Genomic DNA, 16,078 nt, shown 5'->3' on the forward strand with positions numbered 1-16,078 from the left:
TTTTAACAGTATTCCAGTTATATCATGGCGTGTCAGCTTAATGTGAGAGGAAAGCCCAAAGTAATGCAGGTCTCAGACGTTTACCACTTCGGTGAAGCCCACGAGCACGGGTATGGTTCTGACAAACCTAGCAACAAATGGGGCGAACCGGGATTCGAACCCACAATCATAGGTTTCTCGTGTGCCCAAGGGACGCAACTCTGCACAGCGAATCGCAGCGCCTTAGACGACTGGGCCACCAGTGCCCCCACGCCTCTTACGACATGCATGGGTTCCTGATGACCAATCTTTCCTAGCATGCTGCCACCCATCAGGGTTATTCCTCCTCCAGTTCCAGACAACACAGCTGTGGACATGGGGAGAGCTCAGGAAAACCAGCTGTAAGAAGTGTCACAGAAGCCAGGATAAGTTTTGTTCATGAGACAAGACCAACTTAATTACCGTATTCGACGTAATAAGCGCCCCCGCTCTAATAAGCGCCCACAGCGATATTTGCTGATATATTAGAAGTGAACAATCCCAATTAGCACCCCTTCCAATTGATCAATGTACACAAGACCTATATATTCGTGTATAATACGCACTCGTGAGTTATATGCACCCTTAATTATGGGCAATTAATGTTTGGAAAATGTATCTGTCGTGTATAATACGCACAGACTTTTCTTTTGTTTCATTTCAGGCTGTTAGCATAAACCATGAAATTTACGATCTTTCAACTCTGTTTTTTTTCCACCAAAATTATATTTTAATAAGAGCCCCCTATTTCTAATTTTGAGAGTGCCATGGGCACTTATTACATTGAATACGGTACTTGTTTTACAGAGACAAAAATCTGTAAACAAGTATTTGAACTGTTACGGCCTTATCTTTTTAAAGTCTAAATAACCATTTATTTCACTTGATTGCAATATGTTTGGCATTACCAACACTAAACAAGGTGAAAAAGAACAAAATATGCCAACCTGGCTAATCAGGATGACTGAAAAACAAACACAGAGAAGAAGAGTTATTAACAAAAAATGTATCCTATTTTAGTTTAACATAAACAATCCAGGCCCCCACTGTGCCAAAATGGTATTGTAACCATGGTAACATTATTTCTAAGTAAGTTAACTCACACTTTGCAAATCTCTCAGAAAATGGTATGTAGCCGTGACTAAAGGGAGGTAACTCCATCTCTGCCTCGATTCCTCATTTATTTTACAGAGCTCCAGATAAGCTGCGTATCTGCGTGAAATACGCATCAGAAATGCAGAAATATGCAGTAAAATAAAATCCAAGCGTATCAAATACGCAACGAACATTACAGATACGCTACAAAAATAAAACTTGTGCGTATCATCAAAATATTGTGAAGTAACCCTGCGTATTCGATTAGCAAATCAGTAACTTATTTTGAAATTATAAACGGGCATTCCGTCAACCTTGCCAAACTCCACGATGACAGTTACATCATGATCATTTGCCATCACACTTTCTTGTGGAAGTATCGTGGTATTTTTTAGTCCTATAAAGCTCTCGAACCCACAAGACACCAGTTTGCAGGGACTAGATGAATAGTGTTTTTAAATATTTAACTTAAATACCCACATGTGTAAAAACTAGTGGGTAACAGAAATTTGAATACCCAGATAGAATTACTGATACCCAATGATTTTAAAATGCATGGGTAAAATACCCACAACACCAAAAGCTTATCTTGAGCTCTGATTTATGTAAATTTCTATACAGATAATTGAAACCATCCAGTGGAATAATCTGAGTCATTCGTCACCACTCGCCCCCTTCTGTAACATGCAAGAAGACTCTTGGGGCCGGGGGGGGGCGGTTGAGTTAGTGTAAAGACGTCTAACATATATTTGTTAAACCCCACCTTCCCCCCTCTCCCCCACCCTGCGACATTTAACATTTTATCACGACACCCCATCCCACAAATCACCAGTCCATAAACAATGTTCAAATTCATATTTGGAAGACCTAAAAAAATGTGACTTCAATGTCTTTCAGCACGCGACACACATGTTATAAGTACAAGCCAGGACTTCGCACATGGCAACTTGTCCGTTACTCCGAGACTAGTGACAATCCATACTCCAGTAACCATACTCCATAACCACTCATCCAAGACAAAATTCTGCAGAGATTAGTGTAACCCTTCCTGGAGAAAAACAACAACTTTGTTGTAAGTTTCCAGATGATAGAATGAGAGTGAGAAGCTACTGGTAGCTATGTATTTGATCTCCAACTATCATTACATGACACTTGGTCCAAATATCACCAGATAACACTTGTTCCACCTATCATCGGATAAGACTTGGTCCACCTATCACCATATAACACTTGGTCCACCTATCACAAGATAACACTTGGTCCACCTGTCACCAGATAACACTTGGTCCACCTATCATTGGATAACACTTGGTCCAAATATCACCAGATAACACTTGGTCCACCTATCACCATATAACACTTGGTCCAAATATCACCAGATAACACTTGGTCCAAATATCACCAGATAACACTTGGTCCACCTATCAGCGAATAACACTTGGTCCACCTAACATCAGATAACACTTGGTCCACCTATCACCAGATAACACTTGGTCCACTTATCATCAGATAACACTTGGTCCACCTATCATCAGATAACACTTGGTCCACTTTCATCAGATAACACTTGGTCCACCTATCACCAGATAACACTTGGTCCACCTATCAGCGAATAACACTTTGTCCACCTAACATCAGATAACACTTGGTCCACCTATCACCAGATAACACTTGTCAACCTATCACCAGATAACACTTGGTCCACCTACCAGCGAATAACACTTGGTCCACCTATCAGCGAATAACACTTGGTCCACCTAACATCAGATAACACTTGGTCCACCTATCAGCGAATAACACTTGGTCCACCTATCAGCGAATAACACTTTGTCCACCTATCACCAGATAACACTTGGTCCACCTATCATTGGATAACACTTTGTCCACCTATCATTGGATAACACTTTGTCCACCTATCACCAGATAACACTTGGTCCACCTAACATCAGATAACACTTGGTCCACCTATCACCAGATAACACTCGGTCCACTTGTCATCAGATAACACTTGGTCCACCTAACATCAGATAACACTTGGTCCACCTATCACCAGATAACACTTGGTCCGCATATAAGCGAAAAACCTTTGGTCCACCTATCATCGGATAACACTTGGTCCACTTTCATCAGATAACACTTGGTCCACTTATCATCAGATAACAATTGGTCCACCTATCATCGGATGACACTTGGTCCACCTATCACCACATAACACTTGTTCCACCTATCATCAGATAACACTTGGTCCACCTATCATCAGATAACACTTGGTCCACTTTCATCAGATAACACTTGGTCCACCTATCACCAGATAACACTTGATCCACTTTCATCAGATAACACTTGGTCCACCTATCATCAGATAACACTTGGTCCACCTATCACCAGATAACACTTGGTCCACTTTCATCAGATAACACTTGGTCCACCTATCACCAGATAACACTTGATCCACCTATCACCAGATAACACTTGGTCCACTTTCATCAGGTAACACTTGGTCCACCTATCACCACATAACACTTAGTCCACCTATCACCAGATAACACTTGGTCCAAATATCACCAGATAACACTTGCTCCACTTTCATCAGATAACACTTGCTCCACTTATCATCAGATAACACTTGGTCCACCTATCACCAGATAACACTTGGTCCACCTATCACACATAACACTTGTTCCACCTATCACCAGATAACACTTGGTCCATCTATCATCAGATAACACTTGGTCCACCTATCATCGGATAACACTTGGTCCACCTATCATCAGATAACACTTGGTCCACCTATCATCAGATAACACTTGGTCCAAATATCACCAGATAACACTTGGTCCAACTATCACCAGATAACACTCGGTCCACCTAACATCAGAAAACACTTGATCCACCTAACATCAGATAACACTTGGTCCAAATATCACCAGATAACACTTGGTCCAACTATCACCAGATAACACTTGGTCCAACTATCACCACACAACACTTGGTCCAACTATCACCACATAACACTTGGTCCAACTATCACCAGATAACACTTGGTCCAACTATCACCACATAACACTTGGTCCAACTATCACCACACAACACTTGGTCCAACTATCACCACATAACACTTGGTCCAACTATCACCAGATAACACTTGGTCCAACTATCACCAGATAACACTTGGTCCACCTAACATCAGAAAACACTTGATCCACCTAACATCAGATAACACTTGGTCCAAATATCACCAGATAACACTTGGTCCAACTATCACCAGATAACACTTGGTCCACCTATCACCAGATAACACTTGGTCCAACTATCACCAGATAACACTTGGTCCACCTGTCACCACATAACACTTGGTTCACCTATCACCAGATAACACTTGGTCCAACTATCACCAGATAACACTTGGTCCACCTTTCTCAGAATATCCTCTCAAAGTGTTGTGTCTGAGCCACAGGCTTATTTGGCAGTGGCTGTGGAATTGGCCCCCTGCGTCTCGGCGGCGCCAGATACTCAAACATTGATGTTGTATGCCTCGACAACATGGGCATCAAGTCCGCAGGCATCGGGTCCATCCAAAAGAAGTCGTGATTCAGAGACGTATCGCTATCAATCCTCTTCGAGGGGTCAAGGTTCATAAGTTTATCCAAAAGGTCAAGGGCATATTGATCCTTTACATACGACTTCAACCTCTCCTTCACCTTGCGTTTCTGAGTCTTTGGCAGCTCGAGCTTATCATACAGCTCGAGCTTCTCCACGCCTGGCCAGACTTCGGGCGAGATGGACCCACATAGCTGGGTAATTAACAACAGCTGGTGTTGCTCTGTGTTCCCCTGCATGATCGGACTCCGGGTCCACATTTCCGCCATGATACAACCAGCTCCCCACATGTCGATGGCCGGACCGTAGTTCCTCTCCCCGAGCAACAGCTCCGGGGGTCGGTACCACAGCGTGACCACCCTGTTGGTGTACCGGTTGGGCTGGCCAGGTTTAGTGGCACTGAAGGCTCTGGCGAGGCCGAAGTCGGTCAGCTTCAAGATGCCAGTTTTGGTGATGAGGATGTTGGCTGCCTTCATGTCGCGGTGGAGGATCTTATTGCTGTGGATGAAGTAGAGGCCGTTGAGGAGCTGCTGCATGACCTTCTTGACCTCACCGAGGGTGAACTTGACGTTGGCATTGCTCAACAAGCCTGCAAGGTCGTGTTCACAGAACTCAAACACAAGGTAGAATGTACTCTTGAATCTGTTGTAGGGGGATACTGGAAAGAAATACATTGAGTTATTGTCTTGTTCTTATTTCAGTGTCTGTACCAAATGTACACACAGAGGCAAATGCCTATAATTTGTTTGTTTGTTTGTGGTTTAACGCTGCACTCAGCAATATTCCAGCTATATGACGGTGGTCTGTAAATAATTAAGTCTGGACCAGACAATCCAGTGATTAATATCATGAGCATCGATCCACGCAATTGGGATACGATGACATGCATCAACCAAGTCAGCGAACCTGACCACCCAATCCCGTTAGTCGCCTTTTATGACAAGCATAGTTGCCTTTTACGGCAAGCATGGATTGCTGAAGACCTATACTACCCCGGAATCTTCACGGGTCGTACCAAATGTACACACAGAGGCAAATGCCTATAATTTGTTTGTTTGTGGTTTAACGCTGCACTCAGCAATATTCCAGCTATATGACGGCGGTCTGTAAATAATTGAGTCTGGACCAGACAATCCAGTGATTAATATCATGAGCATCGATCCACGCAATTGGGATCGATGACATGCATCAACTAAGTCAGCGAGCCTGACCACCCAATCCCGTTAGTCGCCTTTTACGACAAGCATAGTTGCCTTTTACGGCAAGCAGGGGTTGCTGAAGACCTATTCTACCCCGGAATCTTCACGGATCAGCACCAAATGTACACATAGAGGCAAATGCCTATAAGCGACTTCTGAGTGAGTGAGTGAGTGAGTGAGAGATTTGGATTTTACGCTGCTTTTAGCAATATTCCAACAATATCACAGTGGGGGACACCAGAAATGAGCTTTAGACATTGTACTCATGTGGGGAATCAAACCCAACCCCCTCAGCAAGACCAGTGAATACTTTAACCACTATGCTACCCCACTGACCCAGCGACTTCTGAACATGCTGAAACATATTCACATATCTTGAGGGAGATTGGTCTGTATAAGTTCCAGTGTTCCCGTTCACCGGTAATTACCAGTTTTTACTAGTAAAATTAGGCTAGGACCGGTAATTCAGGTGAATGCCAGTCCCTGTAGACTGGCAAATAGAGTACCCGACTAACAACATTTTTAAGTTTCTGAGGGGACATACCAAGAGCTTTTGAAGCTCGTTTCAAGAATTTATTAATTGCATATAAAGGCTTTGCTCTTTCTGCTTCACTTCTAAAGAAATCATACACATTCAACATCAACTGTTTAACATCTGCTGAGTCGCGCATCTTGTCATTGAATGAACACGGTCACTGTGTAGCACGTGCAGACCGTGCTTGCGCTGTGCCTTCCACGGTTTGTCCCCCTACGTGTCATGTACACATTTCTATACAAAATTACATGATAGTTTCTTAAAGAACTTCATCCGTCATGGGTCTTAAAATAAACAAAATTCAGATTTTGTTGGGTACAGGGTATTCATGGTCAAGTACCGTATTGATGTTTCATACACTTTTCTGGATTTTGAGTTATTTTGCAATTCATCGTTCTCATTTGGAGTCAAACGGACTGTATCTGTGAGGTGCTAGGAGGTTTACAGTCACATTAATTCTCATCCTACCAGGTACCCATTCATAAAGAGAGGCACATTTCGAAGAAAGTCACTTGCCTGAGGAGATACCACTAGAGATAAAAATATATAAGTGTGTGCCCACTGGAACTTAAGAGTGCCAACAAGAGGAATACTTTTGATCCATATTCCAACCCAGTGAAGGTCATTTTCTCATCATATTTAGCACCTTCCTTTTCATTGAGATTAACATCCCCAGGTTTATTTCAAGGATTCTGCTATGCAGTTGTTTACATCCATTATCACTTCCAGTTACAAGAGTTATCTAGAGTTATCTCCCTTTGACCATAAGCTGGTCAAACAACTTACAGTGAATATATAAAATTTCGTATGGGATTCGAACCACGGACCTTCTGATCAGAGGTCGGACGCCTTGTCCACATGACCAAAGAGGTTAACCACGTCAGCAAGCTGACAAGGTAAGGATGTCATTTGTGGGATGACTCCACGCCCTGCTACACATACATTTAAAATGTTTGCACAAATAGCTGGAGATTGTTCATTGGTGGCTTCGTAAATTTCAGTTCTATAATATCATGTCAGCTTGGTGTTGGAGGATGAACCGAAGTTTTGCAGGTCTAAGACGTTTATCACTTTGGTGAAACCAGGGAGCATGAGTATGGCGCTGACAAACCTAGAAACATGGTTTGCTTTGTTTGTTGTTTAACGCCACACTCAGCAATATTCCAGCTATATGACGGCGGTCTGTAAATAATCAAATCTGGACCAGACAATCCAGTGATTGAAAACATCCACGCAACTGGGATATGATGACATGCAACAACCAAGTCAGCAAGCTGACCACTCGACCCTGTTAGTTGCCTAGAAACATGAACAGGACGTGACTGGATCCATTACTTTGGTTCTCCAATCTCAAATTACCTGCCAGACCAACCAATGGTTGGTCCAAACCATTCGACATGCTGACACAATCAGCCATGTACCACAGTTAAACTGAAAGGTTTGCCTCTTTAACAAAGATGGGACACCTGGAGCCATGCACAGCTTCCTTGCTACGGGGGGGCACGGGTGGCCAAGTCATCTAAGGCACTGAGATTTGCTGTGCAGAGTTGTGTCCCTTGGGCACGCCAGAAACCTATGATTGTAGGTTCAAATCGTGGTCCGCCTGGTTTCTAGGTTTGTCAACACCATATCCATGCTCATGGGTTTCACGGTAAATGTCTGAGACCTGCATCACTTCAGGCTTTCCTCCCACATTAAGCTGACACGCCGCGTTATATACCTGGAATAATGTTAAAAGCGGCGTTAAACCCAACTCACACACTAACTTACCACATCTCTAGCAACCTACGAAACTCAAGAAATGGGAAATCTTTAAAAAACGAGGCAGGAGAAGTGCCATTTAGAGAGTTTGAATTAATGGAAAACATTGAAATTTAGTGAAAGTTTTAGATCTATTCTGACATGATCGAATACTTGTTCTGCACTCCTGACATGATCGAATACTTGTTTTGCACTTCTGACATGATCGAATTTGGAGATAAACCTCGCGCCAAAGCGCTTTAGCGCGAGGTTCCAAATTATAATAAAGAGGTATCTATTCTACAGAGGGACTACATCAAATTTTATAACACAGTAGGTTTATCTCCATTCTACCATGACGGCAACAACGCTTTGAAAACGGCGCTCTCTTGCAATGCGTAATGACACAGGTGCACAGGTCTGCAATCTTAGAACTTTCCGAAAAGTGGTCACAGGTAGTTATATATGTAACAATTATTACTAAAGTTCAAGATTAAAAACACCATAGTCGTGAGTAGTTCATAATAAGTGTACAAAACACATAGTTTTTCAAAAGAAGTTAACAAATAACACTCCTTTTGCGAGAGAGGTCATTTCTTGGAAATCGAACATGCCATCATTTGTATTGTAGGCATGACGGGTAATAGAAAATCATGAGCATCGATCTATGCGATTGGGATATGATGACATGCATCAACCAAGTCAGCAAGCCTTACCACCCGATCCCGTTAGTCGCCTCTTACAACAAGCATGGGTTGCTGAAGACCTATTCTCCACCGGATCTTCACGGGGATGTGCATTTATGGCATAGGCGTAATAAATGACTACCTTTTGTCCGGCAGATCTCAATGAGACTGACCACATTCTCATTCTTCAGAAGTTGAAGGATTTTGATTTCTCTGATGGCTGTGATTGGGAACTGAAACCAAGAACATGAGTGAGTGAGTGAGTGAGTGAGTGAGTGAGTGAGTGAGTGAGTGAGTGAGTGAGTGAGTGAGTGAGTGAGTGAGTGAGTGAGTGAGTGAGTGAGTGAGTGAGTGAGTGAGTGAGTGAGTGAGTGAGTGAGTGAGTGAGTGAGTGAGTGAGTGAGTGAGTGAGTGAGTGAGTGAGTGAGTGAGTGAGTGAGTGAGTGAGTGAGTGAGTGAGTGAGTGAGTGAGTGAGTGAGTGAGTGAGTGAGTGAGTGAGTGAGTGAGTGAGTGAGTGAGTGAGTGAGTGAGTGAGTGAGTGAGTGAGTGAGTGAGTGAGTGAGTGAGTGAGTGAGTGAGTGAGTGAGTGAGTGAGTGAGTGAGTGAGTGAGTGAGTGAGTGAGTGAGTGAGTGAGTGAGTGAGTGAGTGAGTGAGTGAGTGAGTGAGTGAGTGAGTGAGTGAGTGAGTGAGTGAGTGAGTGAGTGAGTGAGTGAGTGAGTGAGTGAGTGAGTGAGTGAGTGAGTGAGTGAGTGAGTGAGTGAGTGAGTGAGTGAGTGAGTGAGTGAGTGAGTGAGTGAGTGAGTGAGTGAGCGAGGTGGATGGATGGGGTTTTGCAATGCTTTGAACAGTATCTCACTCATTTCACAGTGAGGTGAAATGGAATGAATGAATAAGTATGGTTTTATGCCGCTTTTAGCAATATTCCACTAATATCACGGCGGGGGACACCAGAAATGGGCTTCACACATTGTACCCATAACGGGAATCGAACCCGGGTCTTCACCGTGAGGAGTGAACGCTTTAACCACTAGGCTACCCGACCGCCCCGAGGTGAAATGGAGTTTAATGTCGCCCCCCTGACTATTGCACTTATATAGTGACATACATACACGTTTGTGTGTGGCTGCTTGTACTAGTCCGGACTGTTGGTTTTATAGTGCTAGCACACTGAGATACCATGCCGCAGATTAACATGGATACCTCACTCAGACACAGAATACTGACTCCGAGCAAACCAGTCCTTGTTTTAGTTCCTCAATGCCGAGGACCAGGCAGGGTAACAACAAGTACCACCTCCTAACATTTTGGTATGACGAGGTAGGGAATCAAACCACTGACCTGCTCTCCGGGCTGACGCTCTATCCACTAGACCACGGAGGCGGTCACTTTCTGAATGAAATGCTGACATGCCAAGGGTTTCAAATGATAATAACGTACTCCCTCTTTTTCATTTTCCATCAGCACTTTCTTCATGGCCACAAGTCGTTTCGTCTTTTTGTCTTTGGCCTTAAAAACCTCACTGAAAAGAAAAACCAATGAATGTTGAGAAATATCATGGGTCGGTGCGTGAGATGCGTTTAACGCTGCTTTCAACAGTATTCCAGTTATATCACGGCGTGTCAGCTTAATGTGGGAGGAAAGCCCGAAGTGATGCAGGTCTCCGACTTTATCCATTCGGTGAAACCCACGAAGATGGGTATGGTGCTGACAAACCTAGAAACATAATCAAGGTGAACTGGGATTCAAACCCACAATTATAGGTTTCTGACGTGCCCTAGGGATGCACATCGGGAACAACCAGATTATCATGAGTGAACACAGGTATTAAATCTTTTATTGGGGTTGAACAGTACTTCTGTCATATCACAGTGTGCCAGTTAAATGTGGGAAGAAAACCAGAAGTAAAAAGTTTTATGGTAAAGCATTGCATGGTATGAGCACATGGAAGAATGTTTTGTTTGTTTAAATTTTGATTATTTACAGACCGCTGACATAAAGCTGGAATATTGCTGAGTGGGGTGTTAAACAAGAAAAAAAACCAAACATAACATCAGTTAATAATTTAATAACATGAATTGGGAAAATTTAAATTCGATTTTGGGAATTTTTACTGACATTTGCTGCAGACTTGGGGCTGAACATCGGCCTCTGAGCAGGTCCAGGTAAATCATGCAGTCAGATGACCTCATTACCAGTTATTACCATTAATTACCTTCTCTGAGAATTCTCCTTGTGTTATTACTTCCAGCAACAATCAACACCCGTGAAAATCCAGGTCTTCAGCAACCCATGCTTGCCATAAAAGGCAACCATGCTTGTCGTAAAAGGCGACTAACGGGATCGGGTGGGATCTCATTACTTTACAGGACCCTCATATTGCCTGCAAGGACCCTCAAGTTAGTTATAAGGCGTCCCCTGGATTCCCACTTTTGTTTTGTTTGTTTGTTTGTTGTTTAACGCCGCACTCAGCAATATTCCAGCTATATGACGGTGGTCTGTAAAATAATCGAGTCTGGACCACACAATCCAGTGATTGACATCATGAGCATCGTGCGAGCCTGACCACCTGATCCCGTTAGTCGCCTTTTACTACAAGCACAGTCGCCTTTTACGGCAAGTAAGGGTTGCTGAAGACGTATTCTACCCTGGAATCTTCACAGGTCCCCACTTTTGTAAGTCAATGTAAAAACCTGACTAGAAGCCTAGCCTTAACTATAAGACAGCAAGACTCCTTTATACAGGTTACAAATTTAAGCTTGGAAGACTAGTCAGGTTGGGTTTTTTTCCAACTTTTGTAAGTCAATGTAAAAACCGGACTAGTCTTTCAAGCTTAAATTTGTAACCTGTATAAACGAGTCTTGATGTCTTATAGTTAAGGCAGGGACGGGTACCTTAGGTACTCAGGTTGGGTGGGTACGGAGTAGGACCGAAATACCCACAGCCTTCACAGACCCGGGGGTTAGTCCCCCATGGTTATATTGTTTAATGACGAAATTCGCTATAACTTCATGGTTACACTACCATCATCTTCCCGGGGCAAGGGAGTTAACTGACTATAAAAGTCCAGTTTCCACCCTTGCTGAACTAGGCTGGAATTACTGGGCTCGATCGTAGCGCCACCAGTGGCTATTACCAATTATGTCCCTTCTAAGCCTCTCCTGTGGACCAATCAGATTCCACCTCTCGTATCACTTGCGTTTGCTTCACACAAAATGGTAGCGCCCAGTCAGGACGATCTGATCGATAATCAAGATCTATATTGTGATAAAACGGGTCTTACATTGCGTGAGCACGTTGATTAAAAACATGAAAGGATTTGGAAAATATCTGCTGACAACGAATTGGCGATGCACATGTTTTGCAAACCCTGCAATTGATCGAAATCTGCACGACAGTTTACGAACCAGATTTTGATTTCAGGGCGCGATTTTGATTGGACTATGCATAGACTCGTTATTCCAGACAAAACGTAACTCCATAATACCAGCCTAGTTCGGCAAGGGTTTTAAACTGGACTTTTATAGTCAGTTAACTCCCTTGCCTCGGGAAGATGCACTACCAGTCACTAATGTTCGCATTTCTTTCTGACTAAAGCTCCTGTCAACATCAGTGTATGATTAACCAGATCAGTTTAGGGTGTATCTAAATACTTTTTGCCTGGGCTCGAGAACAAAATTACCAATCAGACATTTTGTACCCAACTCTTGAGACCTACAGTAGGTATCCGGGTAGGGTCGTGTAATAGGGGGTCGGGTACCGGGGCATTAAATTTGGACTAGTCCCAGCCCTCCTTGGAGGCCACTCAGGTCAGATTCTCTTTATTTATGCTCAATGTAGGACTAGGAAGAGAGCTTCACAATTGAAACAGGCCCCAGAATGAATCAGTGAGTAAATAACTGCATTGAAATATATTTCAGTTATATCATGGCATATAGGCTTGGTGTTGAAGGAAAGCCTGAAGTGAAGCAGGTCTTATAAGTTTACCACCGTGGTCTCGCTCACAAGCTTTGTTTTTTTTGTAGGTTTGTTGTTTAATGCAGCACTCAATAATATTCCAGCTGTATGACGGCAGCCTGTAAAAAATCGAGTCTGGACCAGACAATCCAGTGATTGACATCATGAATATTGATCCATGCAATTGGGATATGATGACATGCATCAACGAAGTCAGAGAGCCTGACCCTCCGATCCCGTTAGTCGTCTCTTACGACAAGCATAGTCGCCTATTACGACAAGCATGGGTTGCTGAAGACCTATTTTAACCCGGATCTTGGCATGGAACTGTGTGATTGATTTAGTTCCATTTGTAGTGGCTTTGAGCCATATTCCAACAATTCCACAAGAATGGACTCCACATGTTAAGCATCTCAACCTTGTCTTCAATTTGATGAGTGAACACTTGAAGTTCAAGTGACTCCACTGTCAACCAGTTATACCGACAACTGAGTGAGTATCGTTTTACGCTTCTTTTAGCAACATTCCAACAAATTACAATGTCATGCGGGGTAACCAGAAATGGGCTTTACACATTGTAACCATGTAGGGAATCGATCCTGGACCTTCGGCTTGAGAAGCCACCCTTTTAACCACTAGGCTACCCCACCACCCCCTATGGACCACTGAAAAAATTATACAGTTCAATAAAACACTGGGTTACATTGACAAATTTTCAAGGACATTGACTGATTTTCACCAAAAAAGTTCTTAATATTATTTTTAAATTTCGTAATGACAGAGGACATGTATCAAAAGTTGATAAAATTATCCAAAAGTCCTTAAAATTATCTAAAGCTATATCACCAATTATTTATACTCGGGAACAAATTGCTATTAAATATTTAGCGATGTTGGTCTGAAATATAATGTAGGATAATAAAATGGGATAAAATTTAAGTGTTCCTTTCAACATCTGTTCGGTGTTCATTCATGGCATGCAAACAAAAGCCTACAGAAATAAAAAAAAAATACAGCTTATCACTAAATAATATATTTTACCCGAATGTACCCTGTCCAATTTTCGCAAGTTTTTCATATTTTGTTTCATCTTCGCAATAGGGGAATACTAAGTCTTCGTATTTGCTCATTTGTAATGAAGCAGAAATATTTATTTCGTATTTGACAGTTCACACCGACCGGCACCTGGCCATGCGCTTCCGGGTCTGACGTCATCAAAGTTTTGCCTCGCTTACAACAAAATAAAATCAATAAACGTGTTTCTTGAATCAGTTTCTGTGAAAAACGTTGCAACTACACACAACAACGTACACCTTATTCGTCAAAATTGATCCTACTGGTCGTCGACTTGAGATGCGTTTATTGTCAATGTCTCCCGGCATTGATGGGGATGGTATCACCAACACTTTAGAAATTACACTTCGCATTTTTTTTAGAGTAATGCAAAACAAGAAAACTTTGATGCAAGGTATCAACACGGCGGTAACAAATAATCATGGCTAAATCAAAATGGCAAACAAATTAGATTTCCAATGAAACAATTCCCCAAAAATGTTTAATCCGCATAGGCAATATGAACAATAATGGCTTCAATTCATTCCCTTGTTTTACAGCTGACACTTTTGACTACTATCCGATTACCTCCCTTACAAACTGAATTTGAAAAACATCGTCTTTCAACAGTAAACGAGTAGCCTATTCAGGTCACGCATGTCGTGATCAAGTACCACGTGGGCACCGTCTCTCTCCCATTGTTGCCTCCTCCCATTAAATTTTCTATCAAATGTCATGCATTTCTGAGTTCAAATAGAAATAACTAACAACACATCGGGAATTTTAAGATGAAGTAGACGAAATATAACATGTTATTAAAAAAATAATTATTGTTTCAAGAACATGCATGCATTTTGTATTCAATTACCCATAAGTCCTTTCGGTCACTAATAAGTCATTTTCAGGAAAACTATTACAAACAGCCCACAGCGGGGACATACGATGAACGCTTTTAAAATTAATTTGAAAAAAAACCAAAAAACAAGTACGAGAGAATACGATCTTCAGTCAGTGCGGTAAAACTGAATGTCAATATTATACAAAACACCTAAGTCTAAGTGTGTCAGTACAACCTGAAAACGCATACTCTTTCACGTTTTAATGAGACGTCATTATTAGATTGATTTCAAGAGCGAAGGATGGATGTCAATATTTTTAAAAATCAAATGAATTTTTTTTTAAAGTATTCTCATGAAAAATGTAAAAGTGTTGGTTGGATAAAATAAATAATACATACGAAAGAGCCAAGTTGTGAATAGCTGTCAAAGAGTTAAACACTGTTATTTCTTTTCATATATTGATTTACTTTAATGTTTTCACATTGTTAAACTTAATTAACGTCTTTGGCGGGAAGAAAAATGAAATGTTCTCAAATTTGAGTTACATTTGGGATATTTTTATGTCGGTGGTTATGTAAACCATGCAATGTAAAAAAAAGATAATTGTTGTTGAGTGAGTTAAGTTTACCGCCACCGATGACAGCCCAGTCATCACAACCAGACTGAATCTAGTCTTCGAAACTACGATCATAGGATCACGTCACATCCAAGGGACGCAACTCTTCACATTTGTGGCGTCCGGCCTCTCGTCCAACGGCAAAGTTGGTTGGTTGGTTGGTTGGTTGGTTTATTGTTTAACGCCCCACTCAGCAATATTCCAGCTATATGACGGCGGTCTGTAAATAATCGAGTCTGGACCAGACAATCCAGTGATTGATATCAACAGCATCGATCCACGCAATTGGGATCGATGACATGCATCAACCAAGTCAGCGAGCCTAACCACCCGATCCCGTTAGTCGCCTTTAACGACAAGCATAGTCACCTTTTACGGCAAGCATGTGATGCTGAAGACCTATTCTTCCCTGGAATCTTCACGGGTCCCAACAGCAAAGTAGTCACCCAATGATTGTATAAAGGTCAAAACAGAAAAAAAACGGACACAGATTCGAAGCATTAGGTGTCCTGTGACGAATCAAGGTTCCTTGTCGACTGATGGTGGGAGTCGTGTTTGGAGACGTCAGTGGATTTGTTTTTAATGAATGGTTAAACCCAGATACTGACTTGACCCGTTTCATCTGTGGGAAAAAACGTGGACGTCATGTGTGCCAACGTTGTGCATCACCGTCGTCTCTCAGAGGTGTGGCTCCAGAGATCAAGATCTACCACCAGAATCCTCATCCAGAGCATCTGCATT

The 16,078-nt window shown here is 42.2% G+C and overlaps 1 protein-coding gene across 1 annotated transcript; it reads right to left on the reverse strand.

Annotated features, from left to right (window-relative positions):
• Positions 1 to 1,618: 1,618 nt before the first annotated feature.
• On the reverse strand, positions 1,619 to 14,033 carry LOC124112335 (cyclin-dependent kinase 9-like). Its single transcript, XM_046472402.2, has 4 exons — positions 13,871 to 14,033; positions 10,313 to 10,394; positions 9,016 to 9,106; positions 1,619 to 5,371 (listed from the first exon to the last, which is right to left on the reverse strand). The coding sequence occupies exons 1-4, from the start codon at positions 13,957 to 13,959 to the stop codon at positions 4,533 to 4,535; spliced, it is 1,101 nt and encodes a 366-aa protein (XP_046328358.1). The 5' UTR covers positions 13,960 to 14,033; the 3' UTR covers positions 1,619 to 4,532.
• Between the last annotated feature and the right edge of the window lie 2,045 nt (positions 14,034 to 16,078).

Source organism: Haliotis rufescens, unplaced genomic scaffold (genome assembly GCF_023055435.1).
Source record: "Haliotis rufescens isolate VD_foot unplaced genomic scaffold, xgHalRufe1.0.p SCAF_8, whole genome shotgun sequence".
NCBI classification, from domain to species: domain Eukaryota; kingdom Metazoa; phylum Mollusca; class Gastropoda; order Lepetellida; family Haliotidae; genus Haliotis; species Haliotis rufescens.

What these genes read in the sequence shown, in the direction of transcription:
- LOC124112335 (XM_046472402.2), bottom strand. Translation starts at nt 13,959, where the DNA reads ATGAGCAAATACGAAGACTTAGTATTCCCCTATTGCGAAGATGAAACA. An exon ending in TGGAAAATGAAAAAGAGGGA is followed by an intron (nt 9,107 to 10,312) that starts GTACGTTATTAT and finishes TCTTGGTTTCAG; the next exon opens with TTCCCAATCACAGCCATCAG. An exon ending in TGAGATCTGCCGGACAAAAG is followed by an intron (nt 5,372 to 9,015) that starts GTAGTCATTTAT and finishes ATTTCTTTCCAG; the next exon opens with TATCCCCCTACAACAGATTC.